Genomic DNA, 22,716 nt, shown 5'->3' with positions numbered 1-22,716 from the left:
AATAGTATTTAAAGTTAAGTTGAAAAGTGATATTTGGAATTTGAAACTATGTTTAAACATGTATTTCACTTGAAAAAATATTGTAGTTTTGTGAGTGAGAAATTTTTTTTTTCCAAAAAACTTAAAAGAGTGGTCAAGTTTTTGAAAATTTCACTTTCAAAAAATCAGTTTACAAATTTTCATACACAAACACGTTTTTAGAAAAAAATTCTAAGAAAAAAGAAAAAAACTTAAATTTCACTTCATTTTTTTTTTCATTCGGTATCAAGTACTTCACTTTATGTGCGAAAAGATAGAATGGACATATTACCAACGGCTGAAAAAAGTGCCTTCACAAATGGACAAAAACTCTGACCTACACTCACGGCTTTCCACCTTCTCAAACAATATGACTCAATAATTCACTCATTGTTTCTGATCATGCACACTTTTCTCACTCTACGGATATGGCTAACTCATACTGACGTAGTACACTACTCTATACTATTATATTCATTTTATTCTGCACCTTTTTTGTTTTGTTACTGAATTGTTAAGGTTTCGGTTCAGGAGGAACCCATTTATGGACAAACTACAGTTTCCAAATAGCATTATTATATCACCAAAGTGTCACATTTTTGGCCATTCCATTAGTCCATGTTGTGCCAATCCTAGGGTTTCAAATGGGTCTCTGAACAACACAATTTTTTTGCATTGCATTAGTCTGCTTACTTCTAGAAGTACAACTTGTGTTCATCGTTTAATCAGGTTCATTTTACTCTAAAGTTTTAATCTTTTTGTTGTCCCATTTGGTTTAATTTGATTAAGGATTGGTTAAAGAAGAGTTTGTGTAATTATTATTGAATCTTTAGTTCACTTTACTTTGTTGGGTGTTTTTATTTTTTCTTGATTGACTGGAAGTTGAAATCTGTGGAATGCATTTCTTAGAATGTTGGGAACTCTAGTCCTCAGTCATTTGATAATACAATCTTTGAGTTCCTGTGCTTCACTTTTGGGTTTGATCAAAGTGGTAGAATTTTCTTGAATTTCATTGGTTTCAGTGTTCCAATTGAGTTGGTGTATCTGATAATTGGATGGATATTTCTTTACTCTAGTATTCCAATTGAGTTCTAGAGTATTATGATTGGATTGAAAATTTGCGTGATATATATGTTCTCCTGACACAAGTATTGGATATTTCAATGTACTGGTCTTCATCATCCATGAAAGTCATGTTTTTTTGATAAGTGCTAATTCTATTCTTTGGCGTGCAGAGCGAAGACTGTTATTAAGAGGTCTACTGGTGTAAGTTTTGTTGCGTCGAAAATGGCTAGAATAGACGGTAGAACTGCAATGTCAGATGCCAGAACGGGGAACATGATTTTCGAACCTATTTTGGAGGAAGGAGTCTTTCGTTTTGATTGCTCTGCAGATGATAGAAATGCAGCATTTCCGAGTTTTTCCTTTGTTGATCCCAATGTTAGGGAGACACCGATAATGTCTATCCATAAAGTTCCATCACATATTCCTACTTTTGAATGTGTCATGGGACAACAAGTTGTTAACATTGAGGTAACACTTTCAGGCCCTGGTGTCTTATTCCATTTCCTCTCCATTTCACTAATGAAAAAGGTCTGAATATGTCATTGATTGAGATGTTTCGACTTCAATTAAGCTTCCAACAGGTACATCGTTCTATGGAACAGGGGAGGTTAGTGGTCAGCTTGAAAGAACTGGGAAAAGGGTGAGTTTCACATACAATTTTGTTGAACAAGACATACTCTAAATGCTTTTCTAGTTTAGCTAAGTCTCTTTCTCCATATCTTATGAATTCTAGGCAACATATAAAAGCATTTAAAAGGAACTATTCTTATGGAGGACAAACTATCCGGAAACAAAGACCAGTGAAAAGCTATTTCCAAGAAGAGTCGTAGATAGAACACTGCCAATCTGATCTCATTCCATATCAATAAAAACCTGTTTCTTGAACCTATAGCCTTGCACCATGAAAGCTAAGAGTAGCAACGGTCCTGAGCATATTTATTAGGAACAATGGTATTGAAAATCACATTTCGACCAAGCCTATCATGCAACAGCATACCATACATACTGCAGATCTTGGTAGAGCATCACTTGCTTAATACTTACACAATCCCTGGATTAATTGGAAAAAGAAGTGCAAGTTCTGTGGTCTCTAACACATTATAAGTGTACTACATGAAAGAGCCTAACTGTGAACTATCAACAGTGGCCAGTTTGCTAATGACTAGTCTGTCTTGTTGATTTTGGAACATGTGATGAAACAGAAATCTAATAAATGCATACATTTGATACCAATTGGCGCTTTTCCAAATTAAAGAACCAAGCGTAAGGTCTTTGTCCTTTTTGATGATGGGAATAAAACACAATAAGAAAGACATGAAGAAAATTTGACTTTCCAATAAGAAAGACATATGAAGGTGGTTAACAAATTAATTACACTTGCAAATTTAATTTTGTTATTTTCAGATTTTTACATGGAATACTGATGCATGGGGTTATGGTCCTGGAACTACCTCCTTGTACCAATCACACCCGTGGGTGCTTGCTGTTCTTCCCAGTGGAGAGACACTTGGAGTTCTGGCAGATACAACACATCGCTGTGAGGTACTAGCTTACTCTACTTTCTACACCCATGCAAGCACTAGCGTGCGTTTTCTGTATGTCTGTTTGTGTATGTATCAAGGCGCATATTCTATACTAAGCTACAATTATGAATCACTGAATGATTATGTCGTTTGAGCAGATTGACTTGCGACAAGAATCCAGTATAAGGTTTATCTGTCAACAATCCTATCCTGTCATCACATTCGGCCCATTTGCTTTACCAATTGATGTTCTCATATCATTCTCTCGTGCAATCGGTAACTTCCTGCAGTATTATTCTTCATTTTCTCATAAATATAGAAGCTTATCTTTAAATTGATTTTTCTATCACTGAGTAGAAAGTAGCGGCCAGCTAAGTTGCTCGGACTCGGGTGCAGGTATCCGATACGGGGACGGATCCGAGTATCGGATTCGGCAAAATCTAAACTTTAAGATTCGGGGGTGCGGATCCGGATATGGATACGGGTGCGGGGATTCGGCTAATAAAAATAGAGCTATAAAAATATTGTAAATTTTGAGAGATATTCTGTGAAAAACTTACATGAATATTGTAGAATTCAATCTTTCATTCTCCAAGATGGACATTATTCTTTCATTCTCCTAAATCTGTTTTATTTTTGATTTCGAGAAATCAAAATCTCAATTTTTCTCCCAAATTTGTCGATGGACTCTGGTCAAAGTGTCCGAAGTCAGTTGATCGAATCCGGGACATATCCCGCTCCCGCTCCCGCTCCCGTCCCCGTCTCGTATCGTGACGGGGACGGCACCAAAATCGAAGAGTCCGCGTAACTTAGGTGGCCAGCAAAGGAATCTTTCACTTCGGTTCTTATGATCTTCATTGGACCTTGTAACTAAGTATAGAAAGTCCTACTCCCAGGCATCAACCTAAATATGTTTATTTTGTCTTTTAATAAATAGATATGTCTGGATTATCTGCTCGGCACCTAAATGCATCAGTTTTTGGAACGTGATACACGCATTATTGTGGATGAAATTGAGAACCTACAGCAACATCAATCGAGGATGAATGTTAAAATAATGACCCCATTGTCGAATCACATTTACCAGTTACTAATTGTTCTAGGTAGATTTGTGGAGAAATTTCGAATTTACGAGAGCTTGCCTTTGCTGTTGGGCAGCATAATTTTGAATCTACTGTAGCCTGTCATCTCTATGTTGACTATGGCAATTACTAGCTGTGATCGGGCTGGGCACAATTGAGTAGATGGCATGAATGTTTGAACATTTTGCAGACAAATTACAAAAAGATGAAGATTGATGCCTATTTTCTGCCTTATATCTCTATAATCAGCATTGGTACATGTCTAAAGCAATTGAATCAATGAATCCAGTTTGACACAGTTGTTTAAATGGTTTCTGATGCATCTTATGTAAACCTAAATTTTTCGTTCTGCTGCTGCTTTTTCCATATTTCAGACTGTGCCATTTTCTTTAGATAATAACTTCCTGCATTTGTTTAAATGAGTTTTGATGCATTTCATGTAATGAGATGTTTCTGTGAGCCGATTACCTTCGTTCTGCTCCTTCTTACGTATCTGAGTGTGTGTCATTTTTTGTGGAAGATTAAGCTCAAAATATAGAGTCTTCTAATTTGATAAATCATTAACCTATTCCTCCCCCCAACATGTTCCCAGCTTTCATTTCCCCATTTATTATATTTAGTTTGTTTGAAGTATTAGTCACAGCAATTTGAACTCAGGAACTGTGTTTATGCCTCCAAAGTGGGCCTTGGGTTATCACCAATGCCGATGGAGCTATGTTCCTGATGCTCGTGTTCGAGAGGTACGGTCACTTCATTATGTGAAACAGTCTCTTACTCTCCTCATGGTGTTTGTTTTGCAAGTTTATTTGCTTTGTCTCTTTCTTCTGGCTGCCTGAATGCAGTTTACCTTATTTATTTTTCTTTTCTCTCTTCCTCTGCCACCACTGTTGCCATTTTCTTATCCTCTTCTTCGTCCCTCCATTTATGTGCATTTGATTGATTCTGCCAGTTACTGGGCTGGGGGTAGGGGAGATCCTCAGATATGAGAACTACTCAGCTACGGGACAATACGAGCTCTAATTTTGCCCTTAGTTTGCAATGCTTGTCCGGTTTCATTGGTCTGTTCTTATCCTCCACTTACATTAATCTTTCTTATTTGTCTTCCTCATTTTACTAAAGTCTGATAAGTATATATCTGGCTTTTGAATCTTATATTTCATTGCGTCTGATTACTTCATGCAGATTGCAAGGACCTTCAGGGAGAAGAAAATTCCTTGTGATGTCATATGGATGGACATTGACTACATGGACGGTTTTCGATGTTTTACATTTGCAAAGGTACTCTCTCTCTCTCTCTCTCTCTCTCTCTCTCTCTCTCTCTCTCTCTCTCTCTCTCTCTCTCTCTCATCCTGGTATATTTGATTCTACAGGCAGTTAGTCCAAGTCAATGATATATGTCAGACAATAATCAATTTTTTTAATCTCCTGCCAATTAACATTAATTTTTTCATGACCAGGCATTAACTTATATGCAGTTAAACTGAGAAGAATGCTTGTTAATATTTACTTTTTATATGAAATAGAGAAATTCTTGTCTCCCACTGATATATTTCATTTGGTTTCTGTTCATGAAATTCCTATCTATACAAAAAGGAATAATGCATGAAGCAGGTAACAAGGAAAGGAATTTTGTATCTTCTTTTTGAATCTCTGTAAAGAGAATTTTATTCTCTTCTGTTACCTTAACTTTATATTCATGTCATTTCGAGCTACTTAAAGTTGTAAACTAAATCATATATCCAATTTTCCAGTTATCTGGATAGTTTTACATATTTAGTAATTAACTTACTTGTGAAGTTTACAGTTGGATGCTTCTATCCCCTTCTCCTTCTTTGACCTTTTGGTCAACATCTATATTCACAAATAGGCATTAATTATGAATTTTATAGTGCTCTTATAAAAAATGACCTTTAGAAAGTGTTTGATGTATGGAAGTGCTTGGTTTTGGTATCTGATCTTAGATAGGTTCTGCTTCATTGGCATTAAATTTGTCTTTTCTTTATCATTTACTTATGATAACTTAGGTGAATGGCCTTTGTTTAATAATACATCCTAAAATATTTTCTGAACATGTTGTCAGGAGCGTTTTCCAGATCCAAAGTCCCTTGTGGAAGAACTTCATCAATCAGGTTTCAAAGCAATCTGGATGCTTGATCCAGGGATTAAGTATGAAAAGGGATTCTTTGTTTATGATAGTGGTTCCAAAGCAGATGTATGGGTTCAAACAGCAGATGGGAAGCCTTTCATTGGTATGTCTTTATCCTGCAGTTTAAACCTTTATTATTGTTTGTATACATTTTCAGATTAATCATCTTTTTGCTTCCATCTTTAGGGGAGGTGTGGCCTGGGCCTTGTGTGTTTCCCGATTTCACTCAATCGAAAGCCCGATCATGGTGGGCTAACCTAGTTAAAGATTTCATCTCAAATGGCGTGGATGGTATATGGAATGACATGAATGAACCAGCTATTTTTAAGGTGGCCTACTGAACAACTTCAGAAAACTTATTATGCTGCATCGCTTTCGTTCATTGAGTCTTCTGTGTTGCAGACAGTAACAAAGACTATGCCTGAGAGCAATATTCACAGGGGAGATCCTGAATTTGGAGGTTGCCAGAATCATTCATACTATCACAATGTGAGCCCATTTTCCGCGTTATACATAGATGAAGTTTATACTTGAACAGCTCTGAGGAGAGTTGTACTTAATGTGCTTGCTGATGATACCCCTGCTCCTTTGCCTTTTGTAATGTAATATGCTTACAATTGGTTTGACTGCATTTTAAGGTTTATGGCATGCTCATGGCAAGATCAACCTATGAAGGAATGAAGCTAGCTAATGGAAATAAACGCCCTTTTGTTCTCACACGTGCTGGGTTCGTGGGTAGCCAGAAGTACGCTGCTACATGGACAGGGGATAACCTTTCTACGTGGGAGCATTTGCATATGAGTATCCCGATGGTTCTTCAACTGGTTAGTAGCTAAGTATGATCACTTATGCTTTTAAGTTTATATCAGATGCAGGCTTTTACATTTGATTTTATTTTGGGAAGTTCCTGAAAGGTAACTGAAAACTTTTGAATTCAAAATCTGGGGAATACAGTTGGAGGTTTTGCTCTAGCAGGTTATTAGTTTAGCTGTGATCTTTGCAACTTGTGAGGTGCATTCATATGATTCGCCACTTTAGAAATTCAAAAGTTGTAGTTACCTGTTTCCTTTATTAGTCCTCATGCATATCCAATACCTTCGGTTCCAGAAAATCTATAGAATGTCTATCTGTAAAGCTTCAGTTTGCTCCAATAAGAAATGTCTGATCTATAGAGGTTCTTTCATTATGATTCAAGGTTAATGCTTATTACCAGTAAAATGTATCGTCAACATAATCCTTAGGATGCACAAGGCAAATTTTTTGATTAGCAACAGTTCCATCCATGCCACAATGTTGAAACATACTCTAGTGTTGTGGTTCTTGAGGCTTTGTTACAGCTCTCGGTTCCAAGCACTGGGTACAGGTATCTGTTTAAAAAGCCAGGTTTCCTATCAATTAGAGAAAACCCACACAAGGTAAGCATGATTGCGTCCTATTTGACATGGAATGACAAGCACTACCAATAAATATGTTGTATACGAGATCGTCCCTGACCGCCTGACACCACTTGTACCCGTGTCCGACACTAATCCAACCGTGTCTCTTTGTTGTTGTTATTTAATTTGTTAATATGTCTCGTCTCAATTAAGCAGACTCCAACAGAGCACTGCTTCTTGCTTCTTAGGCATGCTCAACTAAAATTTTAAGAACAAACATGGTGTTGCATTATGAAGGATCTACTAAAATGGAGTCTTCAATATTTTCTGTTCGACTTCGCCCTACATCAATTACAAAAATGGTGAAGTTTGCTAAGAGAATAGGACGATTGATAATGTGTTTTGATGTTCTTTTAGTTAATGAACTGGTTGCTTTTGTTGACTGAACTTTAAAGTTGATAAAGTATCCATGAGACATGTCCTTGATGTGTTATGCTATAGTAGATTATGGCTACAAAAAAAGTTGCAGATATTAGTATTTAGTTCATGTCTTGGTTCCATGCCTGTGCTACTTAGGACCTGGTTATTTCAATGCAAAGATGGTAGATGCCATATTGCCCTATCATACAACAACAACAACTACACCTCACTTCCAAACAAGTTGGGGTCGGCTGTATGAATCCTTAGATATCTCATTTAAGCTCAAATCCTGTCCTCATCATATAAATAATAGTGATAATAATAATAATAATAATCATATTATTATTATTGTAAGTTCTCTAGAAAGACTAAATCCTATTCCCAACTAGTAGATATCACCTATATGGATCATGGCATTTATTTTCACATGACAAGACAAAAAATCTCTTTTGCTCTTTTGTACAGTCAAATTTGGCACAATTAATCTCCATGCCCTGTGTGTGTGTGTGTTGTACATACATATTATGTATGTATGCTTCATAAATAACAGTATCAGTTTCATTTTGCATTGTAATGGGTTGGCACATTGCAATCTTCTGATGAGGGCAACTCTATGTTCAGGGGCTCAGTGGCCAGCCACTTACTGGACCAGATATAGGTGGCTTTGCTGGAAATGCAACTCCTCAGATGTTTGGTAGGTGGATGGGTGTTGGTTCCCTGTTTCCCTTTTGCCGTGCACATTCGGAGGCTGACACAAATGATCATGAACCTTGGTCATTTGGGGAAGAGGTTTGCTCTTTTCTGTAGCAATGAGTACTCAACCATTTTGCAAGTTCTGTTTTGTCAAGTGACTTATTTAATACTGTGTCATATCCTGTGGCTTGGTCTGAAAGATCCCATCTGATTGTGTCAAATATGAAAATTTTGCAGTTTCAGAGTGTGAACTGGTCCCTGATGGGAGTTTGGGTTTTCAAGTTATACTAATTCATTTCTTCAAGTGCGTGCACTCTTTTAGTACCTGCTATAGTTTCAACGGCTAGCCGAGTTCCTTAGCAATAACTGTCTCAAATATTCTTGATTCTTATTCTGAAGCGTCAAACATGTAGATTATAGGACCAGGTTCATGACACTGATACAATAATAGTTCGCATGTATGCTCAGGATACCATGTAGAGAAATGGGATTCGATTTCGCACTTTGATTGCATGGATGATTACAATTCTTCCCTATTTATCTGAAATTCTTTCTAGAATATCTCTAATTATTTAAATATGCAAAAAACTGCTATCATTCTAGAGTATAAATCCCTATTATTAACTCCGGAGATACAAATCTGTACAATCAGTCTAACTGATTTGATATACAATACTATACATATTGATTGACTTTCTATAACAATGTAAACTATCCATTTTATTTGCATTTTAATTCTTACACTTTTGATGCAAGCTTAGTATGTTGGTTCTTGGAGAAAAGTGGATTTTATAACTGTAGTACATTTGAATTGATAACACCATTGCTTTCTAGATGGTTTGTTCAAGAATTCCATTGCTTTGTCTAGTTGAATGCTATCTTAAACAATGAAAAAGAATGAGGACACTTAATTGATTGTGGATATACCCTCTTCTCCTGATAGACGTCAGTTTCTGGTTACCTCATTTCCTGAATTCTAGTTGATGACTGGCCTAGTTGTGCTAATAGAGTTCTTTTCAATTGACATTCCCCATGTGGTCTCGTTGGTGATCTCCCTTTTTTCATTTCTACTCTTGAAATTGATGAAGATGGATATACTTGGATATGGCTAAATTGTGCAGACTGGATTAATCTAGTTTCTTAAGTGTATTCAAGATAACTAACCAGAATAATAGTATACTTTTTCCATGTCTTTTCTGTATGTAAGACTTCTGATTTGATTTTGGAATAAGACATCTGATTTGACTTGGGACCTTACATCTCTAACAGTGTGAGGAAGTTTGTCGCTTAGCATTGGAGCGGCGCTACCGTCTTTTACCACACATTTACACGCTCTTTTATTTGGCACACACGAGGGGTACACCGGTGGCCACTCCTATCTTTTTTGCTGGTAAATTATTCTTCACTGATCAAAATTTATTTAGGTCCACAATATGTGCATGAAAGCATGGCTGATAGTGGACAAGATAGTCAAATTGTACAGGATTATGCAGTTTTGGCTGGTTAATCATTTGAATGGAATTTTCAATTATTGAGTTGTCATCAGTTTTGGAATTTCTTGTTTACTTTCTGTAAAGCCCAAAAAAGAAAATCTGGTCTGTGTATGTGGACTTGTGCAAGTCACTTAATTCGAGAACAACTTAGACATTTCTAATTTAGGATTTGGTTTATTTAAGAGTTCCTTTCCCTATCCATAGTATCTAATCTATTATTGTTAAATTTAACAACATCAATTTTGTAGTAATTAGTTGCTTACTCTTGCAGATCCGAAAGACCCCGAGTTAAGGAAACATGAGAACTCGTTTTTGCTGGGACAAATTCTTGTATATGCAAGGTTTTATTCTTTTTCCTCACAGATGCAGTAGTAGGTGATTGTAGAACTCTGTCTAGGTGGTTTCCTTGTTTGCATTCGACAATATACACATTGTTAAGATTCCTAATGTCCATCAATCAAACTTCGTAGATAGTTGTCTTTCTCATGAGATGAGAAAAGATCAAGCATATCTTTTGGTTTGATCATTTTAATCTAAAAACTTAGATTATGGAGGCATAACAAAATGTTTTGCTGGTTCCACTAGGTGTCTATGTAGAATTATTTACTAGTTAAAGGAGAAAAAAGGGCTGTTTATATTATGGTTAGAAAACAGTTAGGATACCATATATTCGGCTATGTAATAAATAATACAGGCTATTGGGTGTGTTTGGTATGAAAGGAAAACATTTTCCGGAAAATGTTTTCGATTTTTCCCATGTTTGGTTGCCTTAAATGTTTTGGAAAACAACTCATTTTCCTTTGTACCAAACACACCCATTGTGGTCTAATTTTTATCTAATAACTGTAAGCCTAACAAGCAATTTCTTTTACCATTTGCCAAATGTTTGGTAGCAGTTTTTAGAGACAATACTAACATTATCATGCAAAACCTCTTGCTTTCATGCAACATAGTCTGTTATCTATTTGTGAAAATTATTTCATAGATTTTCTTATCATCCAACAATCAGATGGATTAATCTTCGTTTTTCACTTCCCAAATGACCTCCCTCAAGCACCTCCATATTCACTAGGCAATTGACATGCATAGAGGTGACTGACGCAATAGTGTGAATGCGATATTGCTAACTAATGATCCTTTATGATGCAGTGAATTGAGACTTTAGATGGAGAAGTTTGCTTCATTTAGCCTTAACATGATCCACATTTTACTTCCTTTGACTGCTTATCGTCATATTTCTGGATCAGTGTGGATTGGTTTAATCTATCGTGTGCATGCATATATTAATGATGTTGTACTTGAGCAGCACTCAGCGTGATGAGGAATTGGGTATAATTCAGCACAAGCTACCAAAAGGCACTTGGTTGAGTTTTGATTTTGAAGATTCACATCCGGTATTTTACTTGGGAACTGGACACACACAATATCACTTTGTGGATTATCACTATTTTAATTTGCTTTTAGTTATCTTTGTGGATTTGTTCTTGTTCCTCCCAAAATCTAGGATTTGCCTGCATTGTATTTGCTTGGTGGATCAATCATCCCTGTCGCTCCACTTTGTCAGCATGTGGGTCAAGCTAATCGTAGTGATGATTTAACATTACTCATCGCCTTGGATGAAAATGGTAAATCTCTATTTTTTTGGTTATACTAATGTAGTTGACTCCAAATTTTTTTTATTTTTAGAGGGGGGGAAGGAGTTAAATTACGGTTAACTAGCTTTGTAGCCTGTTTGGCCAAGCTTCTTTTGAGGCAAAAGTGCTTTTTTTCTAAAACTAAGGTGTTTGGCCAAGCTTTTGAAAGGAAAAACGTGCTCTTGAGGAGAAGCAAAAGCAGTTTTTGAGAAGCAGAAAAAGTAACTTCTCTTCAAAAGCATTTTTTTGAAAAGCACTTCTCAAAATAAGCTGATTTTAGAAACTTGGCCAAACAGGCTATTAGTTGGTTTAGCAATTATCTCTCATCTTACTTTCTCCATCCCAATTCGGCCTATCCGATTTCCGGAGTATCAAGTCAACTAAATCTTATAATTAAATCAATTAAATAGTTTTAGATGATAATATTTTGTATTTCTTTAGTAAATAGAACTAGATTGAGAGAAAACCTCAAAGTGTTTCAAATATCCAAAATTGCAATTCAAAATATTAATAACACATAGAAAGATCAATCAGATTTTCAAGAGTGAAACGGGGCAACTTTTCAATAATAGATGCGATGCTATGTTAATCTGATTTTGGCATATGTTCTAGAATTAGTTGTGGTCACTGTAGAGTGTATAGTGTGCTAAGTATTTATTTATTTCTTCCCTTGTCTTCCTGTTTCTTGATCGTTAGATAATTTGATGTGAGGAATTCCGTCTGCCAGTGAAGATTACTTCCAATGATATAGGCTAAGTTGCGCAGACTCTTCGATTTTGGTGCCGTCCCCGTCCCGATACGAGACGGGGACGGGAGCGGGAGCGGGATACGTCCCAGATTCGGTCAACTGATTTCGGACACTTTGACCAGAGTCCATCGACAAATTTGGGAGAAAAATTGAGATTTTGATTTCTCAAAATAAAAAATAAAACAGATTTAGGAGAATGAAAGAATAATGTCCATCTTGGAGAATGAAAGATTGAATTCTACAATATTCATTTAAGTTTTTCACAGAATATCTCTCAAAATTTACAATATTTTTATATCTCTATTTTAATTAGCCGAATCCCCACACCCGTATCCATATCCGGATCCGCATCCCCCGAATCTTAAAGTTTAGATTTTGCCGAATCCGATACTCGGATCCGTCCCCGTATCGGATACCTGCACCCGAGTCCGAGCAACCTAGGATACAGGTAATAAAAAATGCTATAACACACATACGTGTACCTATATTAACTATATCTTGTTAAAACAGGTATGCAACTTTGATAGTGTAGTGCATCTGGCTGATGCACCAATATGTCCTTGATAAAAAGGAAAGGATTCATGAAGTTATCATGAGATGCCGGGTCTTAATTCAGTAAAAGTCGATAAAGATAGAGAAGTAGGGCTAGGAAGAATGAATTTTTTTGTGGTACATTCTGGGATATGTTATCCCGAATAAGAAAGACAGAGCTAGGACAATGGTGGAACTTGGGGATAAAGGGAAGAGTGCGCTGACATTGGAATTGGTGTAATCAAGCAAAGAGAAAGACTTTAATCTTCTCAGCAACTCTTTTTCTCCTGTATGTTTTTGTTTTCTGCTCTACGCAGCTATTCTTTTACAAGTTTAATGCTAGTTTATTTAGTACTTTCTCTTGATCGTGTGATCAGTGGCATATTGTACAACAACGGTGACAAGAGGCAATGAAAGGGAAAAGAGTTCTTTAGCAGCTATAGCAGTCAGCATCACTCATACTTTTGCAATTTCAGGTAAAGCTGAAGGTCTTCTTTTCGAAGATGATGGTGATGGATATGAATATAGCGAAGGTGGATACCTTTTGACAACATATGTCGCTGAGCTTCAGTCTTCCGTTGTTACTGTGCGTATCTCCAAAACAGAAGGAAAATGGAGAAGGCCAAACCGCCGGTTACGTGTCAGGATATTGCTTGGTAAAGCTGCTATGGTATGTTTCCTCCTGCCTCACATATATTTGCTTTAGGGAAAAAGAGAGACCATTTAAGAGACATGTTTGATTGGTGGTTGTTTGCTATGGTTCCCCTTATCCAGCTTGATGGTTGGGGTTCTGACGGAGAGATTGTACAAGTAGCAATGCCATCAGAAACTGATGTATCAAATTTGGTTTCTGCAAGTGAAGAGAAGTACAGAAATCGTCTGGGTAAACCTGCTCTTCCACTTGTCCAGCTTTGCTTTTTTGTTCTTTCTCTAACTTACTGCATAACTCTTTCTTGGATTTGCATCATACGTGGATATCTGATCTAATTAAATGACATATGTTGCAGAACGTATTTCACAACACCCAATCTTAGGTATGGTTAAAAGAAGTACTCAAGTTAGACACCTACACCCGCTGGAAACTCCCTGTGGTTCATGTTCAATGCAACCCAGCATGTCTTAAAACTTTTATTTAATTCTTTAACGACAACACTGGCATCACCCAATTTTGGTACCCAGATGCTTAGAGAATGCTACAGTATTTCTACTTTTATTAAAATTCTTTTTTTACGCATAAAGATAAAAGAATGTGATTTTTAGAAAGAATCATTAGGGTCCATTTCAATTAAAGAGCATGATTTGGTAAAATGTTTTCCAAATTCTTTTAATGTATCACCCATAGATGCCTGAAACAGCTACCAACTTAAAGGTACATATTTAATATCTCTCTTGTTGAAAAAACATATTTTAATTTCTGATAGGAAATTCTACATTTCTTCTGGCTGCCGCTGTTTGTAATCAGATAGATTTAGTGATTGGCCCAGCCCTTAAGGAGCAAATCTTGAAAACATGGAGTTTTGAAGGAGGATAGAAGGGAAAATCCTTTTGCAGGTCTTCCATTTTTCATTTTTTTCAGGGCGGTGAGGTTAGAATTATGTGATGATTTTTTCTGAAAATACTACATGGGACCTCTTTATCAGCTGTTGGATGTAGTGTGTTATGTATCGACGAGAACTAAGTAGCTGGTATTTACAATTATCGCCTTACAGATTTGCAGAGGAATTGGGGTTCTTTACTTTTGATGTCTGTTTTATATGTCTACCAATTCTATGCCATCTTATCCTTTTCACTTCAACTTCTTCCTGTGCAAGTAGTTTTCTCTTGTTTCAAAATTTAAAGAAAGTGTTGGTTCCATGTTGAAAATTAATTGCAGAAAGTGCTAAACGTATACCAGAAGTGGAGACTGTCTCTGGACACAAGGGAGTAGAACTTTCAAGGACCCCCATTGTTCTGAAGAGTGGTGATTGGGAGCTGCAAGTGGTCCCTTGGATAGGTGGTAGAATCTTTTCTATGGACCATATTCCTTCAGGTATTGTGAGCTTCATAGTTCTTTTTTTCTTCAGTAATTCGATAACCTTTCAGTTTCTTTGCTTTTTTGCTGGTATTCGTCAAGCTTATTCATGTGCATTTATTGTCAGTGTCCTTTTATTTGAAACATCAGTGGATCTGTAAACTGACAAATGCTGGACACTGCTTAAATGGGTGATGTTAAATATCTTGGGAAGGTTCTTTTAGTCGTCCCAAATGATCATTTAATCAGAATCTAACCTATACATGCTCACTTATTGTCTCTTGATACTACCAACCATTCATTTCTCTAGAATCTTTTCAACAACTGACACTTAAGGATTTTGATTGTCATTGTAAACTGGCTTCAGTTTAATCAACTTATAATCTTTCGCTTATCTGAACAGTGGGTCCTTCTTCAGTTATTCATTCGACAAAGTTTGAATTGAGAAATGGTGTTTCCATCTTCTGATCTAATAAAAGAGCCTTTATCTGTTAAACAACTTTTATCCTTTGTTTTGCTATAGGGAGCATTGCTGTCTGAGCTCTCATCTGTTTCTCTACTCTGTACTTTGCATCTCTGTCCAACTAAATTGCTCCCCTGTTCTGCTCATCTTTTGGAAACCTCTAAGCTTCGGTAAAGTACTGATAGCAGCAAAAATGTTGAATATATATACTGTCTTATTCATCTATTTTCCCTGTAACAGGAACTCAATGGCTTCATAGCCGAGTGGAAATAAATGGGTACGAAGAATATAGTGGCCGTGAATACAGATCACCTGGATGTACTGAGGAGTATTCAGTTATTGAGTAAGTAAATAAGAAGTTCCTCACTTTAGCATACGTTTCAAATAGTTTCTATTTGGTACATAGAGAAAAGAAATTAGTATTAGTCAAGTTCTAGTAATGACGAGGATTTTATTCTTCACTGATCAAAAATGGAAAACTGAAAATGCTGAGTGTGTGAATTCAACTTTCCTATTTTCATTGAAGAAAATGGTAAGTCTTTTGCGATTCAATTATAAGGGAGACTTTATCTCCTCACCTGATAGAAAGTTGTGCATGTCTCTGCGGTCCGAAGGAAAGAAAAGTAAGTGTAGCTGAACTTCAAAATTAACAGCTCCAAAATGTGAAAGCAATGAAAAGCATGAGATAATAAAAACAGGAGCCATTGTTGGTATTGACGTGAAATCTGGGTAAGGTGAAGTTTTCTCTTATACTTCCCATTTGAAACGTAAAAGAGAAAAACCAGCAGCCTTGTAGGGTCAACTTCTTTTTGTGTATCCTGGAATGGTTTACTCATCTCATAGTGAAACTAGGTTTGAAAATTTAATTGTCTGTGGATATAAGTAGAAATGGATTTCTGATGTGGAAACAGGAAAAGAAAACTCAACTAGAACTTTTATACATAGTAGGATTAATCTGTGAGCAAACTTTTTTGATCGTTAAACTTCTCAACCGGCTATGTATGGAATCAATCGTCAGAGAGTGTCTTATATTAGGTAATGAAATTTTGCTGGACTGTTCTCGACTCAAATCCAGGAGATATTACGACAATTTTTTAAAATATCCTGGTAGTGATTTTCCTTGGTCACATTTTTAGAGAATTGGTGTACTGTTTTAAATATCAAGAAGGGTCAAGTGTTTGGATTCTGATATGTTAATCATCTTGAGGTGAAAATATGGATTTGAAGTAATGTTGGGTATCAATGATAGTTTGTAGTTATTAATATGGAAAACATACTTGATGATGTTTTTCACGTAGAGAGGGGGGCATATATTTCTCAAAATTGTATCTGATGCATATTAAAACCTCTTCATATATGACATCTTCAAAAAGCTCTTGTGTGATTGTTCTGTTGCACTTCTTCATTTCTGTCCCAGCTCGTAATGCAGTTCAATTTGGTCTTATATGGTAGTTCTTCGTTTATGGAAGTTTCTTTCCTTATTTGTTTACTAGTAAAGTTAGAATTTTGATTACACTATTGTCTATTCTACCCGTAAGGGGACTTTTTCTTCTCTGTTATTCACTGTCCAAATTCTTCCTGTTTCATAGACGGGATCTGGAACAGGAAGGGGAGTTGGAGTCCCTTAGGCTGGAAGGTGATATAGGTGGAGGAGTAGTTATGGAACGATACATATCTTTGCCAAAAGACAACTCCAAGGTTTTCCGCATTGATTCTGCAATTGTAGCTCGGGGAGTTGGTGCTGGTTCTGGAGGATTTTCTAGGTTTGCTCTGTCCTACATTATTATTGAAAACTACTTGTAGGATCTCTTTAACCCACCTGTTGAAATATTGATTTTCTCACTGTTGCTGCGTAGTTGGAAACTTCGTAGATCTCAACTTTTACTGTTGTCAGTTGACTTATTTATCACCCAATATGGGCTGGGTCAATCCATGGGGAGCCCTGATAGTTTCAATCAGTTTTAGTTTGTTAACGGTCCATTTAGATAAGGGATAATACATAAACACCCCCTCAAACTTGTTTCATTTTTCGAGCTGAACACCTTAACTTTGCGGAGGTCCTATGACCCCCTTGTTCTTATTCAAAAAGCATCATTAACCCCCTTACACAACAAAAACCACGTTAGACTTACTAAGTGATAGACATGCGGTTGACACCTGTCAAATTCTAAAAATATCTAAAAATTTATTTTTTTGTTTTATCAAAACCCCCGCTACCCTCTCCAACCTTCCCTTAGTTGCCGCCACCACAAATCTTTCGTTCTTCATTAACCCCTCTTCACTCTTCATGCCACCCTCCGATCACCGCTAAAACCCTCACAGCCACCGGTCAATGACGACCACCCCATCTCCCTAATAACACATAGCCATACAGAAGAGCTACTATTCCTCTTTTTGTTTGTAGAGAAAAATATTTAACAGTCACTCTTCTACTGTGTAACAATTATTCGACTTGCTCGTCACTTTTCCAATGAATTCTTACCTTTATTCACTGTTAAAGGGTAAGAGATCTTGTTATCAAACTAAATTAATAAAATATTTAAGAATTTAATTCTAGATAATTTGTTTACTAAGCTTATTGTTGCCACCGACGACTAACAGTAACAACATAATCAGCTTGACTTAGAGAGAGCTAATTAGTATCTTAATGAATATGCAAAAGCTAGGTGGATTTCGTCTTTAATTTCTACCAATGGTTTCGAAAGAAATACTAGTTGCAAATACAAAGAGAGAAAGAAAAGGAAGGAAGCGGGCATGAAGAGAGAATTTTTAAGTCGTTGGAGCCGCACTTCATTGTTGCCGGTGAGAAAGACGTGGGTAAAGGAATAAGAAAAAGAAAGGGGAAAGGAAAATAAAAAAGGTAGAAAAATACATTTAATAAAAAAAATGATGGAAAAAAAAATTTACTCTCTTTTTTGGTTTCTCACGCTCTACAGGAGAGTGATCTACCCTTTCTATGCCACCTAGGCTCAAAAGGTGGTGTCTAATCAATTTTGAACAAATATAAGGGGGTAATAGGATCCTTGCAAAGTTAGGATGTTCGGTTGGAAAAATGAAACAAGTTTGAGGGGATATTTATGTATTATCCCTTTAGATAAAGAATGATTTCTTAAATTGCCTATCTTACAAACTAAAAAGAAATCTGCATTGGTATATCCAAAATTGAGCTAACTTTTTCTTTGTGAAATGTCCCAAAGTGATGCCTAGTCTTATAGGGAAAACCTGATTTTACCTTCTTTGTACAACCTTTTCCCCATTCTATTCTAAAACTATAGAAATAGAAAGAGTAAATTGTGTACTGATGTCTTATTCAATAAAGTGTCAAATCATTATATTCTTGACTATCATGCTAAAGGACATTCGGTATACATGGTGTCACAGGCGTGTTTTATGTCACACAAAAAACAGCCCGCGCGGCAGCCAAGTCTCACACTTGACTTCAGCCTGCTCCAACACTTAGCCAAAATTTCAGCAACTTTGGACTTAGAATACTTTAGACAGCTTTCAACGTAGTAAGTTTAGGACTGATTTTAGGCAACGAAAAATAAGTAAAGGCAACAGAAAATTTAGATGAACACAAGGCACAATATACAGGAAACTCTTTTCCCAACTTTGTATTTAACTCGAGCATACAAAGAAACTCAAACTCGAAGTACAATGCCGTGTACAAGAAGATCACTCTTGACCCTCACAAGACTACTCTTAGCCTTAGGTGTTTTCACTCTTGAAAACCAGACTTAGGACTCTTTCCTAACTCAATGTGTACTCTTACACGTTTTTCACTCATGCCATAAACATAAAAGGTGCTGCCCATTTATAACACATGAACCAGCCCCATTTTCTTACATTAGTTGCCTTAGGCTTAGACACTTGTCCCACACAGCCCACTATTTTAGCCTAATGTAGTTGACAACCCCCAACTACTAGGAACATGTAAAGATCATGCCAATAATAATGGAAACATGGCTAAAAACGTGCTAACTCCCATCTGCCAGCATTTTGAACAAAGTCAACTGCTGCCCATGTGCACAGCAATAACCGCTCTTGACTTGGTCAACCTGAAGCTTGGTGCCCATTTTCGTGCCTTGGCTTGAATGAGGCGCCAATGCCATTGTATCCAGCTGCATTGTGCCATATTTTGCCTATGCCATTGCCCACGAACATGGCCCTTTTCCACGCCCCAATGCCATGACAAGTCTGTCCCGTGCACTGCCTTCCGTTGCACTTTAGCCTGCCTTTGCCACTTCGTTTTTGCCTTGCCTTGGCATCACTGCCTCGTGCCTTGATGCCTTTGCCATGATCAAGTGTCACCCTCAGCCCGCAACTCATTGTCAAGCCCTTGCCAAGCTGCCTCGCCTCCGTCAAAGCCTTGGCCATCACTTGTCTGTTTCCCTTTTTGACTTGGTGCTACTCGTGCACCTAGCTTGCAACACTCTTGCTGCCTCATGACAACGTTCTCGTTGTCAAGTCGAGCTCAAAGTGGCGGAGGTCTAACACATGGTGTACTGATGTTAATGTAAATAATTTGTGATTGAATACATAATTTGGATGTAACAACATAATATTCATAAATATAGCATCTCTACTCTTAGAATTTTAAAATAATGGAATTTAATTAAGGTAGAATACATCGGCAGGCCATTGAACTTGTTCTCCCTTTTCACTATGACACTTAATCTTGAGTCTGTTCCATTTGAACACTTTAATCAAGGGCATTTACTGTGTCATTTAGACCCAAAATTGATATACAACAAAACACATATGTGCCTGTTAAAAAAATCTCAACCTAGGAAAGGCCCAAAGCCAATCCCAGGGAACAGTGAAGCTTCATAGGGTCTTTCTGTCCGGGTGCAGGTAGTCCGCATCTTCACAGACATGTCTATTTCACCGAGCCTTGATAAGAGCCTGCCAAGTTTAGGTTGTGCTACGTATTACGTCATATGCCCCCACGGCCGGTGCCTTCATCAAAATACTCGTCTAAAAACTTATTATGCAATTCTACCAAGATCAAACCTTTTGTGCCTCAAGTAAAGCTTTTTGACCTTTTTTTTTTTGGAAATCAAATCATCAAAAGTTTTTTCTGCAGATACACGAATTTTATCTAGTCTTCCTCCACAGAGTCATTTTAAGCATGCCAACTAATAAAGTATGGAGATATCATTGTTATCATGTTGTGCATTTTTTACATCCCTGTAATATGTCATCTCATCAAGAAAGCCTGGTTACAAGCTTTTTGTATAAGAGGTTTTAACATTCTTTCTGTCCATATATAATTATTTTCTCATTCAATTTTCTTATTTCTGGATGGTCATGTTTATAATAGCTGGTTGTATAAGAGGTTTTAACATCCTCAGTTTAATTCATTCCCTCTTCTCTTATTTCTGATGGCTTTTGGCATCTCAATACTTGTTTTTGCTTTGGTAGGCTTGTGTGCTTGCGTGTGCATCCAGTGTTCTCGTTGTTGCACCCAACTGAATCATATGTGTCCTTTACCTCCATCAATGGGTCCAAGCATGAACTTTGGCCAGAATCTGGAGAACAAGTGTTTGAAGGAGATCTTCGCCCAAATGGTACGTTTTACTCTTTTTCTTTTGCTCACCTGGACAGCTTTCTCTATTTTATTACACACACATATTTGTAGTGTTTATATTTCTCTAAAAGAACTGGTGTTGCCTGACTAGAGGATACATTTTCTGCGCCGAACCATATCATCTTTTAAAAGCACAGCAGGAAGTAAAAGTATATTATAGGACTGCCAGAACTAGGTTGTGATCTATGCATGTAAATTTCCATGAGACTGGACCGGGTTCTGTATTTAGTATAATACCTTAGTAAGGCTAGTGATTCACCAGGCATTGCTTCTTTCTGGGAATAAATAGTAACAGGTCATCGGTCAATGTTCCAGTAAGCAACTCGTTATCATTCCCAATTTCGTGAATTTGGAAATATTCCTCCCATTTGGTTCTTTTTCATGCTGGTTCCCTCTATATCAATTGCATCTATTTGACCTTCAAGGTGAGAGGTAGAGGAACATATTAGAAGGCAAATGGAGATAACTAAAAGCTTGACTATGTCATTTATCAAATAGGGAAAGAATAAAGCTATAAAGAAAATTTAGAAGCATCTCCTGCAAGTATTTGAAAGGACTATATCCTCTCCCGCAATGTATGCTGAAGACTTAATAGTAAATGCCAATTTGAGTAAAGGCTTTTAGCTGTGATGTTCGATACAATTTGCTTTCTTGGATCATCTATTTGCACATTGACCTACTTAGCCCTATTTCTATTTTTACCTTTGTGGTAACTTTTTAAAAACGTCCCAGTTAGCCAGGAAGCACCTTGACTGTTGCATTTGGTACTTGCTATCTCACAAATAATGGGCAACTGTGATCACCAAATTAAGCTTAGGCAGATGAGTAAAAATCACCTAGTGCTTTTTATCTCTGCTGTGGTTTGAACCAACGGTCTCCCATGATTTTCACCCGCTTTATTGACTGCTTGACCACACTCTTGGGTGCTGCTGTGGTGGTAATCTGTTCGGTGTCCATGAGTCAAAATAAGGGTTGCTATATATGTTTGAACCAGTGTTACCATGTTGATGTCTTTTGCGTCTGAATTCTTTTTCAGGTGAATGGATGCTTGTTGATAGATGTCTTGATCTGGGGTTAGTCAATAGGTTCAACATTGATCAAGCATACAAATGTATGGTGCATTGGGGTACGGGAACAGTGAATTTAGAGCTCTGGTCTGAAGAGAGGCCTGTCTCAAAGGAATCGCCTCTTAAAATATCTCACGAGTACGAAGTGCAAAAGATAGCCTAAAACTCTCACCCACATTTAGGACTTGTCAGACACATGACTGAGTAGTTCAATGTGCTCGTTGCAAATCTTCTGGGCTTGAAGAACAGTAGACATTTTCACTAGCTATGTAGAGAGCATAAAGACAATAGAAAACGATCACTCCATGGCGTCCTACCTTCCTCCGGCTTATTTGTTTAGGGTTTCAAACTCAATGATGCATGGCTAATGAAATTGAGTTTCCCGGGGAAGACCTCCTAGGAATAAGAGACAGATCGAGCCAAAATATGATGATGTACGTAATCCTGTAATGTTATTAGTTTCAGTATGTGGACCAAATAATTACAGTAATGCAAGCCTCCCGCTACAGTTGACAATTTCACTAGCTACGTAAATGTCGTAATGACAATTCCTAATTTGCATTCAATCGTGGAGGATATGAAGCGAAATTCCAATACTTGTGGAAAGGGGACCAAACTATTAGTTTCTACTTCTTTTTTCTTGCTACTCCCTTACCCTTCTGGAAAAAAGAAATTACTATTGAAGCAAGGCCTGAAGTGAAGAATGTTACCACATCAAATGATTAAGTTACGAAACAAGGAAAATAAGTGGAATAAAATATTTGACTCCCTTTTTTACCCAAAAGAAAATTTCAGTTTTTTATTAGAAATAAAGCCCCGGTGAAAAAATATGAATTCTTCCTGTGTAGTAATATTT

General features: G+C 37.0%; 1 protein-coding gene across 2 annotated transcripts; it reads left to right on the top strand.

The window, feature by feature from the left end:
• Nucleotides 1-306: 306 nt before the first annotated feature.
• Nucleotides 307-22,456, top strand: LOC109240454 (alpha-glucosidase 2). 2 transcript variants are annotated; one of them, XM_019407106.1, is made up of 23 exons: nucleotides 307-465; nucleotides 1,254-1,551; nucleotides 1,655-1,723; nucleotides 2,488-2,625; nucleotides 2,765-2,882; nucleotides 4,346-4,428; nucleotides 4,871-4,966; nucleotides 5,769-5,937; nucleotides 6,021-6,163; nucleotides 6,237-6,323; nucleotides 6,473-6,658; nucleotides 8,252-8,419; nucleotides 9,593-9,713; nucleotides 10,088-10,157; nucleotides 11,123-11,210; nucleotides 11,321-11,441; nucleotides 13,206-13,399; nucleotides 13,504-13,612; nucleotides 14,603-14,758; nucleotides 15,444-15,546; nucleotides 16,793-16,966; nucleotides 20,628-20,773; nucleotides 21,830-22,456. In XM_019407106.1, exons 2-23 carry the CDS (start codon nucleotides 1,306-1,308, stop codon nucleotides 22,021-22,023), a joined length of 2,979 nt encoding a protein of 992 aa, XP_019262651.1. In that variant the 5' UTR covers nucleotides 307-465; nucleotides 1,254-1,305; the 3' UTR covers nucleotides 22,024-22,456. The 2 variants fall into 2 exon arrangements, with proteins under 2 accessions (XP_019262651.1, XP_019262650.1); XM_019407105.1 differs by lacking the exon at nucleotides 307-465 and adding an exon at nucleotides 489-747.
• Nucleotides 22,457-22,716: the final 260 nt, after the last annotated feature.

This window comes from Nicotiana attenuata, unplaced genomic scaffold (genome assembly GCF_001879085.1).
Source record: "Nicotiana attenuata strain UT unplaced genomic scaffold, NIATTr2, whole genome shotgun sequence".
Taxonomy (NCBI): domain Eukaryota; kingdom Viridiplantae; phylum Streptophyta; class Magnoliopsida; order Solanales; family Solanaceae; genus Nicotiana; species Nicotiana attenuata.
Note: the sequence above shows the minus strand (reverse complement) of the source record. Positions and strands in the feature narration are given on the sequence as shown.

Excerpts from the sequence above, each read along its gene's own strand:
- LOC109240454 (XM_019407105.1), top strand. The coding sequence starts at position 563 with ATGGACAAACTACAGTTTCCAAATAGCATTATTATATCACCAAAGTGT. Across the intron at positions 9,714-10,087 it reads CACTCCTATCTTTTTTGCTG|ATCCGAAAGACCCCGAGTTA; the intron begins GTAAATTATTCT and ends TTACTCTTGCAG. Across the intron at positions 16,967-20,627 it reads GGTTCTGGAGGATTTTCTAG|GCTTGTGTGCTTGCGTGTGC; the intron begins GTTTGCTCTGTC and ends TTGCTTTGGTAG.